We start from the raw sequence: 22,446 nt of genomic DNA on the forward strand, positions 1-22,446 counted from the left end.
GCATTAATAGCAGGCACCACCTCCGTGTGAACATCTTCATCATGAGCATGGTTTGTTCCAGCTTCGTGGCTATTTTTCAAAATTACAAATAGCCCTTCCTAATAGCTTATATTTGAGTTGGATACTCTGCCCATTCCTAGCTCTTAGGCAGGCCTGAGCAGTAGGCTTCCCCACTGAGTAATCTCGGATTAACAGTAGCCTTGTCCAGCTAGCTAGGCCTGGTAGCTCCTGTCTGCCTCTCCTATCTCCTCTGCTCCTGTGGTTGATGGGGTGAGGCTCTCACAGCCAGAAGTGAGCCCAGACTCCTTGTGTAGAAACCTCTTGTCTTCCAGCTGGAATCTTGGGGCCCGAAAGTTCTGCAGGAATGAGCTTCCTCTGTGGAAGTGGCATAGTGGGCTGCTTCCTGCACTCCCTATCCAAGGAGACCCCTGATTCAAAGTCAGGAGTGAACTGTCACTATGTTGAAGATGCTGCACTTCCACAGTATAGTGGAAGGGTGTGTTCTGCACCTCTTCCATAACCTTGCTATGTTTCCAGCCTGCTATTTTTATTTTTACCACTGTGCTTTTAAATTGTACAAGAGGGTGGCAACAGAGGGATGGAGGGCTCCATCCATCCTCCACTAACCTCATTTAGGAGCAAAGCACAGGCTATAATTTTGCCTTTTTGGAAGCAGACAGATAACTTGGGGCTAATTTATAAGGCAGGCACAGTCAAATCCAACTGGCAATGTGAACAGATGATTGTTACTAGGAGGAACAAGAACCGTTGCCAAAGCTGCAGACATTCACTGTTGCAAACAACAATGAACCAGTGTGAAAAAAATATTAAGATTTTAGGGTTTTTTCTTTCAGGGAATATTCTCTGCCCAAATCCCTTTTCACATTAAAAATGCTTATTGGACAATATGAGGCCCAGGCATACACACAACTGAGCGTACCAATTAGTTTCAGCTTTCTGACATATGACAGCTTTCCAGTTTGACTTGGGTCCTAAACTAGTTGCCCAAATACTTGCCAGTGAGGATGACTATAAGAACAATAACACAATGACTCCTGCCCTTTCATAAGATGAGACATGTTATGCACCAGTCCTCAGCTTGGATCAAGATCAAATTAACAAGCTGCACCACAGTCTCCAAGTCCCAGCCCAGCAGCAGGTCAGGTTGACACTACTTCGCTTTCATAAATACTTTTTGAAAGATAAACGTAATCAAACACAGTCCAAAAATCTGAACATAGACTTTTTCCTGCTAATGCTCCAAGACTTCAAAACTCCCAGAGCATTCATTCACACACCGTGCCTTAAAAGCTCCAGAAAGAGCTGTTACAGTAAGCTGTATCATTGATCAGGAGATTAATGGCAGATTGGCATAACAGGCTACCCAGGCTCCAAAAGCAGCTGTTACAGACCACTGACATGATAGACTGTGGATAACAGGCCACCCAGAGTCTATTTTCTTTCCTCACTATAAAATTTCAAGCCATGGCAGAGCCCTTCAAGGATGCGTTGAGGCATAGTGACACTGGAAACACTTCGGTGCACTTCCAAGTATCCTTTCAAGCTCCTTGGCCAGCACTTTAAGTGATCTCACTGACACGGAAGCCGTTCTGAATGGGTCATTTTCACTTATTTACCCACAATGTTAGCCTTTATTTGGCACATTACCTAAAGCCAGCCACTTAATTCGAAAGAGTCCCACTGACATTAACAGAGTTACTAGCGTATTTTACAAACCTCAGCCCTCCCAAGTTGAATATGCTAAGCCACATGAAATAATGCCAAATCGGGATTTGCAAAACCACAGGGAAGGGAGGGACCAGGGCAGGGCATTCCTCTGCCACTCCACTCTGACCCATGCCTTTCAAAGGACAGAGAAAAGGAGAAGGAAAGTCTCCTTCCCACCTGTCACCTGACCCTCTGCTATGACTGATGCCTCCAAGCAGACTGGAGGTACTTTGACCAGACAGTGGAGATAACACACAGTCATGGTCCAGGTGGTCAGGTGCTTAAAGCTGGACTGATGGGGAGGTTTGGACGAGTTGGCTGTGCTGCAATGCTTTTTCAGGAGGGGTAGATCCTGTGTCCCTGATCCACCATATGGACAGCCAAATGCACCAAAAAGCACATAATTTTAATGTACAACATAAATTGAGATGTAGCCTAAATTCAGGTGCTACCTGGGGTCCTCATATGGTGGAGCAGCAGCATATAATCCTCTCCATGATGTAGATGATAGCATACATGTCAGGCCTCCACATAAATGTCTAATTGCACCATTATCCTAGTCACACCATTTCTCTAACTCAAAAAGAAAAAAAATGGAATTGTGAGGCAGAGAGGGGGGAAGTACAGCAATGAAACCCTGCATGATGTTTCTGAAGAACCCCTAGCATATGCTGTACCATCTGTTTAAGGGAGACGCACACTGTTCCACAAAGGGCCATAGCTCATTGGTAGAGCACCTGCCTTGTATGCAGAACACTCAAGTCTCCAGATAAGGCTGGGGAAGACCCCTGCCTGAAATCCCGGAGAGCTATTTTCAGTCCGTAGACAATACTGAGCTAGATAGACCCATATCGTGATATGGCTGCTTCTTATGTTCTGGCTCTGTCTTCTTTCTTAAAAGTGCTAGGAGTGTTTTAACTTGTAGAACTAAGCAGCTGGAACGCTTAGATTTGCAGACTGCCTTCTCCTCTATGTACCATCACCCTTTTAAACACGTGCTGTGTTATGAGCCTCTTAAATCAGATACACCCAGCAGCAGCCTCCAGGATTACTGAAGCACTTCCCATGAAGCAAGTTAAGAGACAGGATCAAGAGCACGTTTAGATAATAATGTCATTTGCATGAGCCCAGAAATCCAGAATGTAACATTTTCTGACTGATCTGAACCCTGTATCTAATATTTTCCCACTGAGACCGGATAAATCTCTTAGCCTGATATATTCTCCAGTGCATCACAGTGGGCTGATGAGTCCCCTGAGGTTGAATTACTGCAGAGTGACTCTCAGCAAGGTCATAGTTCTGTCTCTTTGCTCACCTTCTCAAAAGTGTGATTCTGAAAGAGACTCTTGATGATGCTTTCATGCCGATCACAACTTGACTAAGGAAAAGAGACTACTTAATTGCCTGGCTCTTTAAAAACGAGACAGGAATATCCATTCATTTCACAATCAGGAAGGCTCTGCTCCCTTACATGACAATGCCTTTTAAAAATAATTTCCCATTACAAATTTCAGAGTTGAAAAATTAGTACACTGATGGTTTCCCCCCAATGAACAATGCATGTAATAATATCGAACCCTTGAGGAGAAAGTACATATCCATTAGGCAATAGCCAGAAGATTTTATTTGAATCTGTCTACAGGAGGTTTTGCTTTGGTCATGATACAAATCATAGAAGCTACTATAGGCAGACCTCATTTTATTGTGCTTTACAGATATTGCTCCTTATGGGGCAGCCTGTCCCACGCCCCTCTTCTGGCCATGGGAGTAGAGATGGCTAGGGCTGGAACCCAGTTTTTCCTCTCCCACCCCTGCAGGCAGGGGGGCTGGTTTAATAGACTATAGTATATTGTAAACCTAACTTTTGTATGTATTGGGGGGGGGGGAGAAATTGTTTGGTCCAGAACCGATCCTGCAATATCTCTGAGGTATACCTGTATTTCCAAAGCCGGGGGGCGGGGGGGGGATGCCACCTGATCATATGCAAGTTCTCTACTGGAAATGGGAAAATCTGTCATTTTTTGTTTGTCTCAGTTTCTCATATCTCCAGCTTAAAATTCTCCACATTTCCACCTCTGTTGGTGATTTTTTTTGGTGTGTATATATATATATATATGTGTGTGTGTGTGTATTCAGCATTTAGTGCAAATTTCTTCTAATAAACACATTTCTATACATTTTACACACATTTTACCCAGGTATACACAATTGTGTAAACATTGCTGAAGAACTGCATTGGAAACATTCATCAAATTTCATATTTCAAAGGATGGCTGGGTTTTGCCTATCAATCAGATAACACAATTCACCAACATTTGATTAAAAATGCATATAAATATGTGCATTTTATGTAGAGAATGAATTCAAAGGTAGCAGCATTTCTAATGACTAGATCTGCACTATACTATTTCATGAAACACCAAAATCCTGAGGTAAAACTCTAATCATGTTGTCTAAGATCGCAATCTAGATATTTATAGTGCCCCTCATCAATTTAAGTGCTCAACAAGATAATAAAAAACCTACCATCATAATACCCAGTGAAAATCCTACAGGATAAAGGTATCACATGTTCAGAAGATTACAGCAATTGGATTCTGGTTATCAGAACATAGGCAAGGGTATTCCCAGGACTGAGAAATACCCAGATGTATCTTGGCTTCTAATCATAGATTAAAGTTAGAATTACAGTTAGAATTACATGATATAATCAAGGATTATCTTGGAGCAGGTTTTCCTCCCAAGAAAAAACTAGAATGCTGCAGAAAAAGGTGCAGCCAAGCTATCTGGCTTCATTCTCCATATCAGCCGGGACTCAATATGAACCCTGGAAGAAAGTATTCAGAAGTATTTTCTTTCCAGTGATGGATTGAAAACAACTTTTAAACCTTTTTAGAGTAGTTATAAATCCCACCAGCTACCACGATGTTTTCAAGAGCAGAATTTATTTTGTCTGCTTTTAATTATGCATGGTGCCAGGCCCCATTATAAATGCAGTCACTGTTGCAATGATCATAGATGAGACTATAAATGCACACATAATCCAAAGTGATGTAGCCTGATGATTACAACATAATACGGAGAGTTTAGTAATCCATCAAATTACCTACCAGCGGTTGCCTATTTCTTGTAAGTAAAAGGCACCCTAGAGGCAAAAAGAAGTGATGATCCCAAAAACGTATTAGAACATGACTTGAAACAACATGTGACATGAGTCATGCTTCAGCACATATAGGAGAGGTTTGGAAAACTTTAGGGATTGGTCTGGGCTACTGTGAAAATATTCAAATATTATCAAATGTTATGTCTCTGAACATGAATGTTAATACTCAGAAAGGAAAGAGTTAGTGTGTGAACAATGTCATCATGTTTATTTCAGCCCTCCTGTGGAAAAAAACAAACTGCAATCTAACACAGTTATACGTACATTCATAAAATTAAGAAAATAAATGGGAAAGGTGCTTAGTTCAACTGTGGCCATTAGCCATAAAACCGGCAAGCACGCAATATGCATAATTCCATGAAAATGAAAATTAGTTTGCTACAACAGGGTAAATTTGATTTTTACCAAGGCAACAAAACTAGCAGTAGGGATATGTAAAATCCCCATGACAAGTGTTGCTACTCTAACATGCTCTTAGCTTCCCTCCTAATTCCACAGGTGTTTTGGTCCAAGAAGATGCCTCCAAATGCATTTCAAATGTCACTTCAGGGTGGGGCTGGGGACTGGTGGCGCTGCAGCTAAAAATCAAGGACAAGATACAAATGACAAGTCAAAACAACAGCATTTATGTAGAAAAGAGCTGACTTTCCATCATGTCGTTGGGCTGGAAGGATCATTTATAGTATTTAGATGTTCAATGAGGCATTTATCTTATTTTTCAAGGGTCATTTTCACGCCTCAGCAGTTTTGACTATTCAGAGGCAGGTTGTAGACATGTTATGAGAACACACATGGGAAAACTCCTACCTCAACAGAGTTAACTTCTATGTCACTTTTAAAATGTTGATGTTATCTTTTTTTCCTGAATTGATGACCTTCTTCAATCATAGTTATGTTAAAAATATACAATTTAGTATTTCTGTTTAATTTCCCTAAGTGAGTCATGTTGCTTTTTGATAGTCATTACATTTTGACAGTCTCTTACCGCTACTTCTCCACTGCAGTTTCTTGACTGGCAAATACCAGCTATTCTGTTTGGAATCAGAACATCTTCCCAGCAAGATGGACCCTTAAAAAGAAAAGAGATATATTTTTTATTAAAAAAAAATCAGAAGAAATGTTTCACTTACTCTGCTTTGGAATTTTCCCAAAGAGATAGGAAAAGAAATAAAAACACTGCTTAAATCAAGAAATAACAAAAGGAAAGAGAAAACCCTATAAAAATAAAAAGGTAACAAATCCAGAACATACAGTGAAATGTACATTAAATGTAAAAGTACATTACAGAAAGATATGGGATTCAAAACTACAGAAATGTGAAATTAAATGCATTCATGTTGAGTTAGTTCCCACTGCCATAAATCAAATACACTGATGCAAATACACTTTAGATACTATTACTTCTGGTATAGCAGCTGCCAGGGCTCACCACACTGAACATATTTCACCTGAGATAAAAGCTCTTAAGCAGTTTCCACTTTCTGGGCACAATGCAAAATGCTGAGTTCTGACCAATGAAGCGCAAAAGAGCCTGAGTCTGAGAGATCCAAAGAACATCTTTATCCCATGTGAACCTGCCTGCCCAATGAGATCTTCATCAGAGACCCCACTGCCGCTGGAGGTTAGGCAGGCAGAAATCTGGAACAGGGTCTTTTCTGTGGCCGCTCCTCAACTGCCGAATGTCCTCCATATTCACTTGGCACCATTTATTTTGTCTTTCAGATGACCAAGAAAAACAGCTGAATTTTCCCAGTGCTTCAGGAAGCTAAGATGAGAACCTTTCTGTTACTTTACTGCTGCTCTTATGTATGTTGTTTTGCTTGGAGGGAATTGGTTGCATTATGAGATCTTACTGTGAGACAGTTTTCACTGTTTCTAAGACAACTTAAGCACTTGTTCTGATGAAAATATGAGGCATGGATTTTTTAAAATAAAGAAAAAGGGGAAAGTGTATGCAAGATATATAAACCACCAAATAGGAAGACCATCCAGGTGCAGGTTCCCCTATCAGACCTTTAGTAAATACATGGAGGTTAGAAAATGAGGAGCATAATTTCTGAAGGGGGGTAACGATCAATCTTTACTATTTAAACATCTGAGAAAGAATTATCTGTGTGACTGCAACAATTCTATTCTAAAAAAGCAATTCTTAGAAGCGGAATCTATTTAATGGTATTTTGCATAAAGCAAATGCAATAAATAAATGAGGATTGCAGAAGGAAAACTGAATAATTAAAGCCCAAGTTTACTGCATCCATACGCAAGTTGTAAACTATGGTAATAGTCTTTTTACAAATTTCCAAAGTTATAGAAGGTTCACAGACTTAAGTGATATTTTGCTGAGACTTTACAATTGACAAGAAAGAGGTTGGTATAGATTTTGTGTTTAAAATTTGGTCACAATTTTACTTATTACTTACAAATAATTTACTATTAACATATGAACAACTGAATACAGAGGAGGGAAGAATCATTTATCTTCAGGGAAAGTGGCCAGGCTATATATGATGCAAATATCCTTCAGCTGCCATGCTTCAACTTATGGCTTTTTGCTACAGAGAAGCTTTGTGTTTAGTCCAACTGTGAGTGTAAGAGATGGTCCCTTCCTCCTGTAGCTTCTCAGATCTGCTAACCAAGCCCCTGCACTGTTATAGTGCACAGATGCTATGTGTAGGTGCCTCCTCAATCTTACAGAGTATCACAGTCCCTGTGATAAGAGTTCTAAAACAATGCACAGGAACACATGCATTTATCGGTAAAGCACCACACAAAAGGAATATGGAGGCAACCATACAATTACATTAATATTGCCTTTTGCAGTCTCTCTCTCTCTCTCTCTCTCTCTCTCTCTCTCTCTCTCTCTGTGTGTGTGTGTGTGTGTGTGTGTGTCTTCCTTCAGATCTGCCCTCTAAACCCACTTTCTCTGTGAACATTTTGGTTCAGCCTCTCAGTCCTCATCCTCAAACGAAAGAATCTAAAATTCAGCACAGAGGGAAACATCAGAGGAAGGAAAGTGAAGACAAGGGTAAATAATAGGAAAAGAACATGTATTTATTTTGGTCACACAGACACTCAGGCTTGATTAAATTAAGGTTACCAGATTGTTTTCAATGAATCCAGGGACACTTTTCTACTTCAATGGATTTTGTATGGGGACTGATTTGTAAATCCGGGGACTGTCCCTAGGAAACAGGGACGTCTAGTAACCTTAGATTAAATTATCTATAGATTATGCTTTTAGAACCAATCCTTATCTTGCCTGACAGCATGGTTGCTACTTCTATGTGATCACAGGAAAACTGCATAGGAGGGGCACACACACACACACACTTCACACTAATGCTACTGACCTTCAGATGGCATAGAGAGTGAGTGACCACACCACAAGCCCCACCCACATAATTTCTGCATTTCAAACTTCATCAGAGCAGCACATACCCCTGAAGAAGCAATTACACAAGAACTTATCCTTATTATTTATGTGCTATGACAGCTCAAGCATCTGTGCCACTAAAGGGCTAAGACTCTGGAATGTTTCTACAATTCCAATGTGGATTGGTATGAGGGCATTCGATCTACTCAGGTCTTGGGTGATAAAGGAGTTGTCACCTGCTTCCAGATCCTTTCCCTCAATCTTTGCACTTTTACTCCAGATACCACTTGCTCTCTAGGGGGAATCCACCTCACCATTTCGAGAACCTCTGACAGAAGTTGTACTGTTTTAACTGCAGCTGAAATGGGGACGTTTCAGTCACCTTTTTTTAACAAAACAAAAAAAAAACTGCTCAAAAATGTACTAGAGAAATTCAGTAAACTGACAAATTAATCAAATGCCATGATTGAACTGAGTTTTTGACCTGCAAAATCAAAGAAAGATCAGAAACTCAGGTCAGCAGAAGAAGTCAGTGATTCATCAAATAATCTGAACCATTTAGAAGGTATGAAATGGTTATGATGCTTCATTGACCAAACCCAAAGAGCACTCACTAATGGTTCCTCATTATGCCGGGGGGGGGGGTGACAAATGGGATGCCGGAGGGTTCTGTTCTGGGCTCGTTGTTGTTCTACATCTTTATAAATAACTTGGATGAAGGAATTGAGGGGGTGGTCATCAATTTTGCAGATGACACCAACAGTGTCAACAATGTGGTGCAGCGGTGAAAAAACTAATGCTATTAGTTGGATGGTCATCTGTCATGGACGCTTTAGTTAAGATTCCTGCATTGCAGGGGCTTTGACTAGATGACCCTTGGGTCCCTTCCAACGCTAAGATCCTATGATTCTATTCTAGGCCGCATAGTGGCTCAAAGGAAGTAATAGTGCCACAATTTAAGAATGATATTGACAAGCTGGAACTTGTGCAGAGGATGGCAATTAAGATGATGAAGAGTCTGGAGACAAAGTCTTATGAGAAATAGTTGAGGGAGTTGGGTATGTTTAGTCTGGAAAGGAGGAGACTGAGAGGAGGCATGATAACCATCTTCAAATATCTCAAGGGCAGTCCCATGGAGGAGGGAGTATGCTTGTTTTCTCCTGCTCTGAAGGCTTGCTCCAGAACCAAGGGATTCAAGTTACAAGAAGCATCTCCACCCCCATCATTCTGCCCGGACACTGAGGTCCAATGCCGAGGGCCTTCTGGCAGTTCCCTCGCTGTGAGAAGCCAAGTTACAGGGAACCAGGCATAGGGCCTTCTCGGTAGTGGCACCCGCCCTGTGGAACGCTCTCCCACCAGATGTCAAAGAGAGAAACAACTACCAGACTTTTAGAAGACATCTGAAGGCAGCCCTGTTTAGGGAAGCTTTTAATGTTTGACTGACTATTGTATTTTCATATTCTGTTGGAAGCCACCCAGAGTGGCTGGGGAAACCCAGCCAGATGGGCGGGGTATAAATATTATTATTATTAATCTTCCGACGGTAAGAGCTGTTTGACAGTGCAACAGACTCCCTTGGAAGGTTGTGGGCTCTCCTCCTTTGGAGGTTTTTAAGCAGAGGTTGGATGGCCATCTGTCATGGATGCTTTAGTTGAGATTCCTGCATAGTAGGGGGCTGAACAAGATGACCTCTGGGGCCCCTTCCAACTCCGCAATTCTATGGTTTTATGAGTTTGTGTGTAATATCGTCAAAGTGCTGGAAAATGTAAAGTTCCTCATGTATATTAATTAAAATTACCCAGAAAATCCATCACAAATGTCTTAAATTTTAAATGGGAGAAATTACAAAAAAATAAGAGGGTTAGTTAAAAGGATGATTTTTTAAAAATAGTAAGAAGGGTCAAGTCTGTTTAGCAGGGTTATTTAAAAACAATATAACAGAGGCTGAGATTAGAAAAGGCAACAACACATCTTGAACAGAAGGCTAAACTAGACAGAGCTGTTGTCTAATCCAGCTAGGTAATCCTTGTGTTCCTAAGGTGCATCAATTTACATGCATCACATACTTCATGCCAAAAAGGGCATCAGATCATTTGCCCACTCCCTTTATCAAAAACAGTACCTCCCTTGTATACTGACAATGTACAATTCCCCCATTTTCAAGCTCTATGTCTAGTATAGGAATAGCATATTCAAAAACAGCCCATCATTTTTCTGATACAAAACTATTATAGGAGGCAAATTAGGTTTCCAATTTTTAATGTATTCTTAACAGGTTTAATTTAGGAGAACCATGCAATTATCGTCATCTGTTCAAACACCCTTTCCTAGGAATAAACTTGCTGCGGCACAAATGGGGCTTTCAGCAACCTAGAGTCAGCCAATGGCCACATGATATGCTAACTGTTGTGTGATAGGAGATCTCATTTCAATTCAGAACATGGAAATGTATTTGAATAGCCACAGATATTATCATGTAAAGCTTCATTTATTTCACCAGCCCTTATATCTTGATAATTGCTAATCCAACTGGACTACATTTATTAAATGAGATGACACACATTAGATTTCAAGTGAATGCTTGGGTATTATCATAATGTAAACATGATTACTTTGCTCCCAAATATTTGCTTGGATTTTTTGGGAAACGTATCCCTTCTAGTCTGCAAAACCCATCACAGGCTATTCGGGGGGGGGGGGTGGAAGGACAGTGGAGGTGTGGAAGAAGAAGCAAGAAAAGACACCTCTGCCAATTTTTAACGCAGTGCCCATGGAGGTTGGTCATTAACATAATTTCATGCTATGTTTAAATATTAAAAGAGATTTGCAAAACTGACACTTGTGGATTTAAATCTTATATTGTAATTGTTTTGCTTTATTCACAGCAAAAAGCTGAGCAAAAATGGGGCCAGGTAAAAATTCCAATGCCATCTCAGAAATGGCCTGTGGCATGAATTTTATATAAATAAGAAGGTAATTGCTAACCCAGCAGTCCAGCAGTATCTGAGATAATATGTCTGATAGGCCCATCTAAACACTAAAATGTGTATCATTGTCATGGTGTTCCCACAAAGGGAAGCTTGAAAGCAGAACTTTTGTAACAGCTTTTGGAATTTCTACAACTATTTCCAAGAGCATTTGCCCAGGTTTTAAAAATTTGCTATTTTATCTGGCTGAATAGTTTTGGAATGTTACTCCTCACCATTTCTGCAGAGGTGGTGGCAACAGTGGCCCCTTCTTCTGTTTTGAAGTTAGACTGGTTCAGAAAATAAACTTAAGTGTCCCTGATTTTTGTTTAGCTTATTCTCCAATCCAACACAAGCTGGTGGGGAGTCACTCACCACTACGTACTTAAAGGATTGCTTCTTACAATACAAGCCTGCAAATCTATTAAGGTTGTGGTACTGCCTTCCCCAAGAGATCAGTCTGCTGCCCACTTTACTGACATTGTGATGCCAGTTAAAAAATCTTTTTGATTTTGATGAGCATGTAAAATCTTGGATTGCCTTGCTTCCCTTCCTTTCTGAAATTTGTGTCTGTTGCTCTAGCTTGACAGTTACTGTCTAAAAGTTGAGCTATTTTCAAATGGTGCTTGCTAGCTGACACGGGCACTTCTAGTGACACAGAAATATGGACTTCAAAATGTTAAAATAAATCTTGCTAGGATTCAAGAAGTGTGTTTTTGTTCTTCTACTCCAGAAAATTTACTTGCTAAAGTATAGCAACACAGCAACCCACAGCTGGAGTCAGCAATGCTTCCGAATACCAGTTCCAGGAAACCACAGGAGGGGAGAATGTTGTTGTGCTTGAATCTTGTTTGTGGACTTCCAACAGGCATCCGATTGACCATGGTTAGAGAACAGGATCCTGGAATAGATGGGCCATTGCCCTGATCCAGGAGGCTCTTATTCTGTTCTTAAAATGGAATATTGCCATGCCTCTTCTCATTAAATTTTACTCAGAAGCGGCAACAAGGAATATTATTTGAATCCCAAAACAATTCGCTCACCGCTCTTCTTCTTTTCTTCTTTGGCAATCACTCGCAGCTGAGGAAGATTGTCTTCCATAAACACGGTTTTAACAATGAGTCCGTAAGTGACTGTGGAGGCCAATTCTGGATCCACACGTCCTTCCACACTGGGGACATTGGTTTCCGGGCAGGAGTTGATCATGGTGTGGATTTGCCAAGGATGCCTTCCTCTTAGCATATTTCTCCCTTGCGTCCTGAGTTTGAGTATCTTCAAAGCCCATGACACCTTTGATAAAGGCTGTTCTCCAACTGGAGCGCTCGCAGGCTAGTGTTTCCCAGTTGTCAGTGTTTATACTACATTTTTTATATTTGCCTTGAGACAGTCTTTAAACCTCTTTTGTTGACCACCAGCATTACGCTTTCCATTTTTAAGTTCAGAATACAGTAGTTGCTTTGGAAGACGATCATCAGGCATCTGCCCAACATGACCAGTCCAACGAAGTTGATGTTGAAGAATCATTGCTTCAACGCTGGTGATCTTTGCTTCTTCCAATACACTGATATTAGTTTGCCTGTCTTCCCAAGTGATGTGTAACATTTTTCGGAGACACCATTGATGGAATCTTCCGAGGAGTTGGAGATAGCGTTTATAAGTGGTCTATGTTTCACAAGCATATAGTAAGGTTGGTAGTACAATAGCTTTGTAAACAAGCAATTTTTCCCTGCGAATGTCCCGGGACATTCGCTCACTGCTCTAGAGTAGCACTCATGCAGTGAATGGATTCCAGCCACATTGGTTCACTCAAGAGTTCATTCATGGGCTAATGTAAGAAAGCTTAGGCAATAGACTAATATTTCAGATAGTCATATATTGGTTTAAGAAGTTGAAATGTGAGTAAACCTTCTGACCATGCAAGGAGCTCCTTTGCTCCTCCCTTTATTGCTGGAGCAAATAAATCAGGAATTCTTCAAGTAACTAAGTTTAAAAAGTTTTGGAACAAGCCAGAATATTATGTAAACTACAAACCTTGTATAAGTATTCTGGCTCATTCCAAAGCTATGAATTATTTAGTTTCCCAGTTTGGACAAAACAAGAAAATATGGTTAACAGAATACTTGGGAGCCAGCATGGTGTAGTGGTTAAGAGCTGTAGTCTTGTAATCTGGTGAACCGGGATCGTATCTCCGCTCCTCCACATGCAGCTGCTGGGTGACCTTGGGCTAGTCACACTTCTTTGAAGTCTCTCAGCCCCACTCACCTCACAGAGTGATTGTTGTGGGGGAGGAAGGGAAAGGAGAATGTTAGCCGCTTTGAGACTCCTTAGGGTAGTGATAAAGCGGGATATCAAATCCAAATCCAAACTTCCTGGTTTGCTGATTCATGGTGTGTTGAGATGTAATTGTCTAAAAATGGTCTCAGTGTGACTTGGAACTGTGCTTAATTGAACCTGGTTTCTCATTCCATTTCACCTTTGGATTGCAAGTTGGATGGCAGGACAAGCAAAAATCACATCATTTATTCATGAATAATGGCTACCTTTGAAGCATTAATCTGTGTGCAAATGTTTATTTTGGTACTAACTACAAATTTTGCTACTCATCTGGAACAAAATACACAGAAACCTAAAATATTAATATTAATGATTTTTTTTGTATTGTTGTGTGAATTGGCTTAAGCAACAACAAAATACCCTTTTTACTAAAGATTCTCCAACCCTGAGGGAGTCCTCTAATCTCTCCCTGCATGTGAATTCTCAGTTTTGAGCACAGTTTTACTTAAAGCACTCATAATAAGACATATTTGCATATAAGCTCACCAAGACAACTTAATATACAAATCAAGGACTTTGATTTGCATTTCTGCCATTAACAACAATAATTAGCAACCTTGTCTTCTAAATAACAATTTGTGCTGCGCCGCCATGTAAATAATTTGTGCCACACTGAAGTATACACAAGAGGTAATAAATCAAAGATGTAGGGAAAGCAGATCCCCACAGCCTCTCTATGAATATTCCCAAATAATTAAAACTGGTTTAAATATGGTAACTGATATGCATGGCTTTATCTAAAACATTTTTTGTGGGACTAACACTGTAAGACGCCAATAAATAAATAAAATTCAAGTCTCTTCTAAATGAACATGCAGAGAGAAGCAGCACCTAAGTAATCCAACTTTCACTGAAACAAAATGTCTATACCGCAGTCCTTAATTTTCTGTATACTATATATATATTAAATCTAGATTGGAAAAATATTAGTTGTATACTACACATTAGGTTAAAATCCATTTTGACCCCCAAAAAGGTCCAGTTCTGGAAAATGCTCTATCACAGCTCCTCAGATACTGCACTTTAAAACCGTAAAATCAAGATTTCACAGAATACCTGAAGAAAACAGATTGCTACCTAGTCCATTTTTGATTTTGCACAAAATCAGCATCCATGGGTGGGGAACTAAATATTATCAAGTGTGCCAGAGAGAAGCAAAGAATCTGTGTATCAATTCAAAAAGAAAAATATGTATCCAACAAGAAATGTCATTAACATATTAAAACCATAAAACAGATTAGCATACATATTTGCTATTTATAAAGTTTACCAATTACACCTGGAATATGTTACTGAAACATTATTCTAGAGGAAATACATACATATAAAGAATATAACACCCAATTCATCCAAGAAAAGATTTTGATGGATTTGCTCCAGAGCTGCAGTCAAAGACCCATAGATTATTTACTTTGAATGCATAAGACAAATTGTTTCCCTGGACAAATTGTTTCCAATTATTCCCTGGAAATTATTCTCCCAGCTCATGTGTGTTTGCTTGGGTTTATCCATCATCATCATCATCATCATCATCATCATCATTACCGTATTTTTCGCTCTATAAGACGCACCAGACCACAAGACGCACCTAGTTTTTGGAGGAGGAAAACAAGAAAAAAAATATTCTGAATCTCAGAAGCCAGAACAGCAAGAGGGATCACTACGCAGTGAAAGCAGCAACCCCTCTTGCTGTTCTGGTTTCTGGGATAGCTGCGCAGCCTGCATTCGCTCCATAAGACGCACACACATTTCCCCTTACTTTTTAGGAGGGAAAAAGTGAGTCTTATAGAGCGAAAAATACGGTATATCCTCCTTAGCTGAGTTCTCAAAGCAGAAGAAGCTTTTTTCAAGGGAGAATCTGTAGGTGAAAGGAGGTTAAAGGACTTCCTCTTCTCCTCAACATTCTTCACTACAAACACACTACCCAGTCATTCACATTAAATGTCACATCTCCTCAGGAAACATGTGTTTACCTGCATAATATAAGCTCCATCCTAAAATGAATCACACATTTCACCAAAGTGCCATATGATTATCTGTTTCTTTAGGGAACCTTAACCCTTGTATATTTGTGTAGCAGCAGGAAACTTACTTTACTATGAGAGGTAACCTATTCCCAGTGGATTTTTTATTTTTTTACTTTTCCTATCCTGTGTACTCATTACAAACTTGTTATCTGCTTCCTTGGAATCTGGGCTTAAAACACGCTCATGAGAAACACAAACAGATTTTGAACCAAGGAGGAGAGCAAGCAGCTAGCCAAAAATATGAAGTCAGGTGAATTGTCTCTCATCTTGGATCAATGTCAATAGCTTTCAAGCTAAGGACTAATGATGACAAGGGGCAACTAAAAAACATTTGGTCCCTGATACCTGAATCTTAAGTCTAGAAGATACTAACACCTAATTTCCTACACCAGCATTCATGCACATGCATCCTTTCAAATCAGAGTATCCACACCAGCTAAAATATTTTGTGATTTATAGCTGGGAAGAGAAAAGGAAGTCAACAACATACTATATTATTTAACTCTGTTGGAACACAAATTGTGTGTGTGTGTGTGTGTGTGTGTGTGTGTGACTTTATGAATCACTTTGCATACAGAACTGTCTATATCAAACAACGATGGGCAAGTCTTTATCAATAAGAAGAGACCAGTAATAAGCATATGGCAAGCTAATTCCTTCTCCTGAATTAGAACATCAGAAACAAACAAGGGCTAATCTTATTAATAATCCTGACAGCGAAAGCATGCTTATCTGAATTTATAAACCCCAGAAATCATCATATTATTTTCTGAAGACATTTCTGTTTTGCCTGCTTATGTTTGGCTTGTTGCTGTGAAAATCTAGCTTTTAAAAAATACAATAAAAGAGAAGGCAAATACTTCATGAAAATATAGAAGCCTATTTACATAATAAAAAGAACATTGTTCTAGCTAGTTTAACTGGCCTGTCTGAAGTTTTATGTAAAGGAGGAAAACAAAAGAATTGGGAAAGTGCTTAGCTGGTGTAAATGTTGTTATATTGTCATTGTGCCGTTTCCAAAACAAGTCTTTAGATTATTAAAGGGTTACTATATACAGTTGTACCTTGGAAGCCGAACGGAATCCATTCTGGAAGTCCCTTTGACTTCCAAAACTGTTGGAAACCAAGGCGTGGCTTCTGATTGGCTGCAGGAAGCTCCTGCAGCCAAACGGAAGCCGTGCTGGTTGTTCGGCTTAGAATCATAGAATCATAGAATCATAGGGTTGGAATAGACCACAAGGGCCATCGAGTCCAACCCCCTGCCAAGCAGGAAACACCATCAGAGCACTCCTGACATATGGTTGTCAAGCCTCTGCTTAAAGACCTCCAAAGAAGGAGACTCCACCACACTCCTTGGCAGCAAATTCCACTGTCGAACAGCTCTTACTGTCAGGAAGTTCTTCCTAATGTTTAGGTGGAATCTTCTTTCTTGTAGTTTGGATCCATTGCTCCGTGTCCGCTTCTCTGGAGTAGCAGAAAACAACCTTTCTCCCAAAGAACTTCCAAAGAACGTTTGCAAACCGGAACATTCACTTCCGGGTTTGCGGTGTTCGGGAGCCAAAATGTACAAGTGGCAAGGCATTCAGCTTCCAAGATACGAGTGTACATGGCAATACTGGAGGAATCATCATCTGGGTTTGCTGCTGAAATCAGTATATGGTATAGCAGAATAAACTACAAAAACAAACGTACAATACTTCTGCATCTTCCTCTGCAGAATCCCTGTCAGTGAGAGTTGGGCCACCCAGTCAGGCAGGTCCCTCTATCAAACCTGCACAACATGAGGCTGTGGGCCATTCACAATATCTTCACTGACAGTATCTTCATTCTCCAAGAATCTGAGGGAATTCCAGTTGTCAGGAGCAGGTCAATAATAAAATACCCAGTGTCACTGAAGTTAACTTTTTATTCAAAGAAACCAAAATAGTGCAGGCCTAGTGATCATAGCAACTCTTCCCAGTAGGTCTTCCCCCAATGAGGCAACTGAGAGGACTGAAAGTCCCTGCCTTCCCACTACTCTCTAAGGCTTCTCTCCCCAGTAGCCTTAAGTTCTGCTGTCTTGTCTCTTTGCTCCATCCTCTTCATTTCTATGTGTGTTCTGTTAGACTAGGGGGGAAGGGGAGCTGACTGTTGCAGCAGCAGGAGGAGACTCCATGGATTCTGCAGCAGCCTGCTTCATCTCTGTCTCCTGACCCAGCTCCTCTCCTGCTTCTGATTCTGAACTGCTCTCTGCCCCAGCCTCCTCTTGCTCACTAAGCCCTGTTGCCTCTTCTGCTTCTGACACCTACTCCTTCCCATTCTGCCCCCTCTCCTCCCTCTCCACTCACTGCTGTCCCACCACCTATCCTCTGGCTCTGAGCCTTCTTCCTCTGTGGTATTCCTTTAGGGTTCCCCTGGGGATTCCCCGGCTGGTGCTTCCTGGCCAGTCCATGACAGTTGTTCAGAGCCCTTTCCCAGTGAGATTTTTATCCCAGTTTTTACCAGCATCAATTTGAAATTGTATTTATATAGCTTTTATTGTTAAATGGCTTCAGGATGTTTTATGAGAAGTAAGAGGCCATTAGTGGGACCTGCCTAGCAAATGCCAGCAAGGAAGCACTTGCCTCACTTACAGGCTGAGTGAGTTCCAGATGTTCAGCCTCACTCCCTTGTCCTTGAGGTCTAATGGCAGCAGGACAACAGCAGGGAAGACCAAGGATGAGGGCAGGATATGCTGCCTAAATAAACCTGGTTCCTTGTGGACACAGCATGTTATTAATATTTCCTATACTGCACTGGAAAGTAATGGCATTGTACAAATAATTTGTAAGCCACTTTGACAGCCTCTCGGGGCTATAAAGTGTTATAAAGTACAGCAGTCCCACAACTTACTTAAATTCTCGGGATTGGGCCTAAATCCAAAATCGTGTATAAGTCAAAACCCATTGGGGTCACAGGTGGGTGGAATTGACAATGTCATTTTTGCTGGAACCCTGCCGCCTTTTTATTTTTAAATTTTGGCACACATGTAAAGCTGAATACACACAAGTTAAATGAACACAAGTTGCGCGCTTACTGTATTACAAACAAACATTCAAGCTCCTTCATAACAGTACAGAAGAAAGACACTACACAGGTTTGAGCACCATAAAAAAGTTAATCTGGGCAAATAATTTATTGCAGTGGAACATAATGTGGGATACAAGGTGCTCGCTTTCCATTTTCAGAATCTGTTTAAGAGACCAGATTTCTCACCAGGTAAGCATGCAATCACAATAAAGAAGCAGGTCCCTCTAGCAATTAACCCTGGCAGAATGATGCCGTTTCACCTCCGTGACAAACTCAAGGCAAAGCTACCAGTTGCTGAGAATCACAAGTGAGGAATGCACTGTCACAGTCAGGTTCTGCTTGTGGCTTCCCAGAGGTATCTGCCTGGCCACTGGGTGACCAAGATATGGGATAAGATGGGGCTTTGGTGTGATCCAAGAGGACCCTTCTTATCTTGTTAACTCTCGGTAGGGCAACCAGGGATGGAGACTTTAGAAGTCACACAGGCAACTGAAAAAAGAACCATAAGTGAGCTATTTGGTCACTGTAGGGAAACAAAGACGAGCGGAATATATGTTTGGCTCAAGAGACAATGCTTCCAACTGTCAAGCAGAGAAGAGATTATGGCACAATTTGCAATGCTAAGTATTTCAGTAAGTTGGTTACTTCCTCATAGTTTTGGCAGCTAAAGCTAAAATAAAACTTTAAATTATGTATGTTAACACTCTGCTTCTAAGATACAGATCTCCAGCACCTCAGGCCATGTGAAGAATAAGAGAAACTTAAAAAAAAAGAAATGCACCTTTAACAGATGGACCTAGGAGCTTCCATTACTGAAAGAAGGTGACAAGAATCTCCCTGAGGGGATCGCTCATCCAATGCATGAGGTTAAGGATGAATTATCAAGGACATGAAGGTTCCATGGTCTTATGTCATACAGACAGATCTGGGGAACATATTTCACCATAGTCTGTGAAAATGACAAGTACTCCCACATTATCCTTAGGTGCTTTTCTCAGCCAGCTGTCCTTCACAGAGCACCAAGACAAAAGGAAACATTTAATGAACCTGAGAACTATCCAAATTCCCCTGAGAAGGCAGTACCCTGAAACTCACGCTCATAGAAATTTGTTCACAGGTTGAAAAGGGACCGAACTAGAAAAGTGGGTTGTAAAGACTCTTTTTCAGTATGCTCAGTTAGTAACTTCATATTCACTGTAGATCTCCTTTGGTTTACCCGAGTGACTGCAATAAGATATTTCTTAAGAGGGAAGATGTTGTTCCGGGGTGGGAGAGGGAGGGAGGGGAGGAATAAAAAGGAGAGGGGAAATGTAATTGGTTGTGTTGATTGATAATTTGTGTTAAAAAGGTAAAGGTAAAGGTACCCCTGCCCGTACGGGCCAGTCTTGCCAGACTCTAGGGTTGTGCGCTCATCTCACTCTATAGGCCGGGAGCCAGCGCTGTCCGCAGACACTTCCGGGTCACGTGGCCAGCGTGACAAGCTGCATCTGGCGAGCCAGCGCAGCACACGGAATGCCATTTACCTTCCCGCTAGTAAGCGGTCCCTATTTATCTACTTGCACCCAGGGGTGCTTTCGAACTGCTAGGTTGGCAGGCGCTGGGACCGAACGACGGGAACGCACCCCGCCGCAGGGATTCGAACCGCCGACCATACGATCAGCAAGTCCTAGGTGCTGAGGTTTTACCCACAGCGCCACCCGCGTCCCAATTTGTGTTAACATGTTTCAATAAGAATATTTTTTTTAAAAAAGAAAGAGGAAATATGTTGTGATAATAGCTTGAATTTAAAGAGGCACTTGTGCAGGACCTTTTGATGGGGAGCAGCAAGAGGAGTCCTATTCAGAAGCTGAGAATATGTGAGTCAGCCATAATAATATAGCCTATTCCATTTGTTTATTAAAAGGTATTCTCTTCACATATGTATGCTTTGTACTTACTGAACACAACATTTAAGCAGCACACTCACAAAAACAAATATGCAGAGACAACACAGGAAGAGGTCACCTTTCTACTTTGTTTTAGGTGTCACACTCTTACTTTACCACACCCAAATCCCTGTTGTTGTTTAGTCGTTTAGTCATGTCCGACTCTTCGTGACCCCATGGACCAGAGAGCGCCAGGCACTTCTGTCTTCCACTGCCTCCCACAGTTTGGTCAAACTCATGTTGGTAGCTTCGAGAACACTGTCCAATCAACTTGTCCTCTGTCGTCCCCTTCTCCTTGTGCCCTCAATGTTTCCCAACATCAGGGTCTTTTCTAGGGAGTCTTCTCATGAGGTGACCAAAGTATTGGTGCCTCAGCTTCAGGATCTGTCCTTCCAGTGAGCACTCAGGGCTGATTTCCTTCAGAATGGATAGGTCACCCAAATCCCTACTGGTATGAAAAACTTTGCCATTCCACTGTTCAAGATACTAGTCACATTTAGCTATTGTTAATCTAACCACTGTTCCACTTTCATAACACGAATTATCTGCCCCCATTCTGAGAGCAGTTTTTTCTCTTATTAAAACGAACTGAAATGAAATAAGCCACCCAACACAGAAGACACTGGTTAAACAAACTTCACATGAGGGTGCAGTCAGTTAAACAAACAGCACATGCTAGCATAACTGTGGTTCTAGCCTACCAATCAAAATCTTTAAAATGCTAAATTTTGTAGTCCATGGAAACAGAAACCATTAAAACCCTCACTGTTTGCTAAGTGTTCACTCAGAGTAGAAGTTATGTGCTAGAGCATGTGTATTGCATATTGGTTCCAGATTTAATCCCCAACAGCTGTAGTTAAAGCAAACCTGGCAGCTGGTCTGGGAAATACCTCTGCTGATGCCAGTCAAAGAGGGCAATGCTGGGCTGGATGGACTAATGGTCTGATCCAGTATAAAGCTGGTCCATACGTTCAGATATCATTTTAAACCTTTCTATTGAAAAAATAGTCAACAGACCTTAATATGTGGAGCTGAATTGTCACAGCTTGAATGTTTTAAAGCTATTTCAGATTGCAACTATGTTATCTCCAAGTGATAGGCATATGCCAGCCACATTCACAACTTGCCTGGGTCATTATAAAAGCACAGACATTTTAAACATCCCCCCCAATCCTTCCTTTATAGGAGATAAGCATGTGAGTGGCAGTCAAGTGGAATATGAGCCTTCTTGAAGGAAAAGAAAAGTATTCACATTTTAGGAATAAAGCCACAAGACTGCATGATGATTTGTGTATGGCTGATTTTATTGTGTACTTCCCTGACATTATCAATATTTGTCTCATGCAAAGACCCTAGAGCCAAAATTCCACCTGGAAGAGATTTGAACTGCTATCCAGAGGCATTTCAGGATATGAACCAAAAGGTTTACAGCATGCCAATCCAGCTAATTCTATTGCTTTTAATTCCAGCTGGACTTAAAGTCTTATCTCTGCTCTCCAGGCCTTCAGATATGGCCTATCACAGTAGCACCAATTCCCAGTGAATACTCAACTTCATGACCCGAGTGAGATTAAATCCCTCCAGATAGCCCAAGTAAATGGTTCATAACTTGTCCCTGTCACTTTCACTAATGCCTTTGTACCGCTAAAGAAACCAGCAGCGGTGTAAATATCTATCAATTATGAACTCTATTTCTCCCTCCCCACCAACATTCTCAACATCTATCAGTGGTTCTGGTTGTGTGCTTCCTGCTGAGAATACAACACAAGAATGCAGGAATGGGCTTGTTCAAGCAGAATAACACCCTCCCTGCCACCCCCACAAATAAACCCTCATTGTGTTAATCAACAGTTTGATGTTTGTACAAAAATTGTTTGCTATA

The 22,446-nt window shown here is 40.9% G+C and overlaps 1 protein-coding gene across 4 annotated transcripts in view; it reads right to left on the bottom strand.

Annotated features, from left to right (window-relative positions):
• PRKN (parkin RBR E3 ubiquitin protein ligase) overlaps positions 1-22,446 on the bottom strand; it is a 589,279-nt gene that overhangs the window by 296,698 nt on the left and 270,135 nt on the right. For all 4 annotated transcript variants that reach the window (XM_053382342.1, XM_053382339.1, XM_053382341.1 and 1 more), the window contains exon 5: positions 5,877-5,960. In XM_053382342.1, the coding sequence (XP_053238317.1) occupies positions 5,877-5,960 (84 nt within the window). The remainder of the gene's footprint in view (positions 1-5,876; positions 5,961-22,446) is intronic.

This window comes from Podarcis raffonei, chromosome 3 (assembly GCF_027172205.1).
Source record: "Podarcis raffonei isolate rPodRaf1 chromosome 3, rPodRaf1.pri, whole genome shotgun sequence".
NCBI lineage: Eukaryota > Metazoa > Chordata > Lepidosauria > Squamata > Lacertidae > Podarcis > Podarcis raffonei.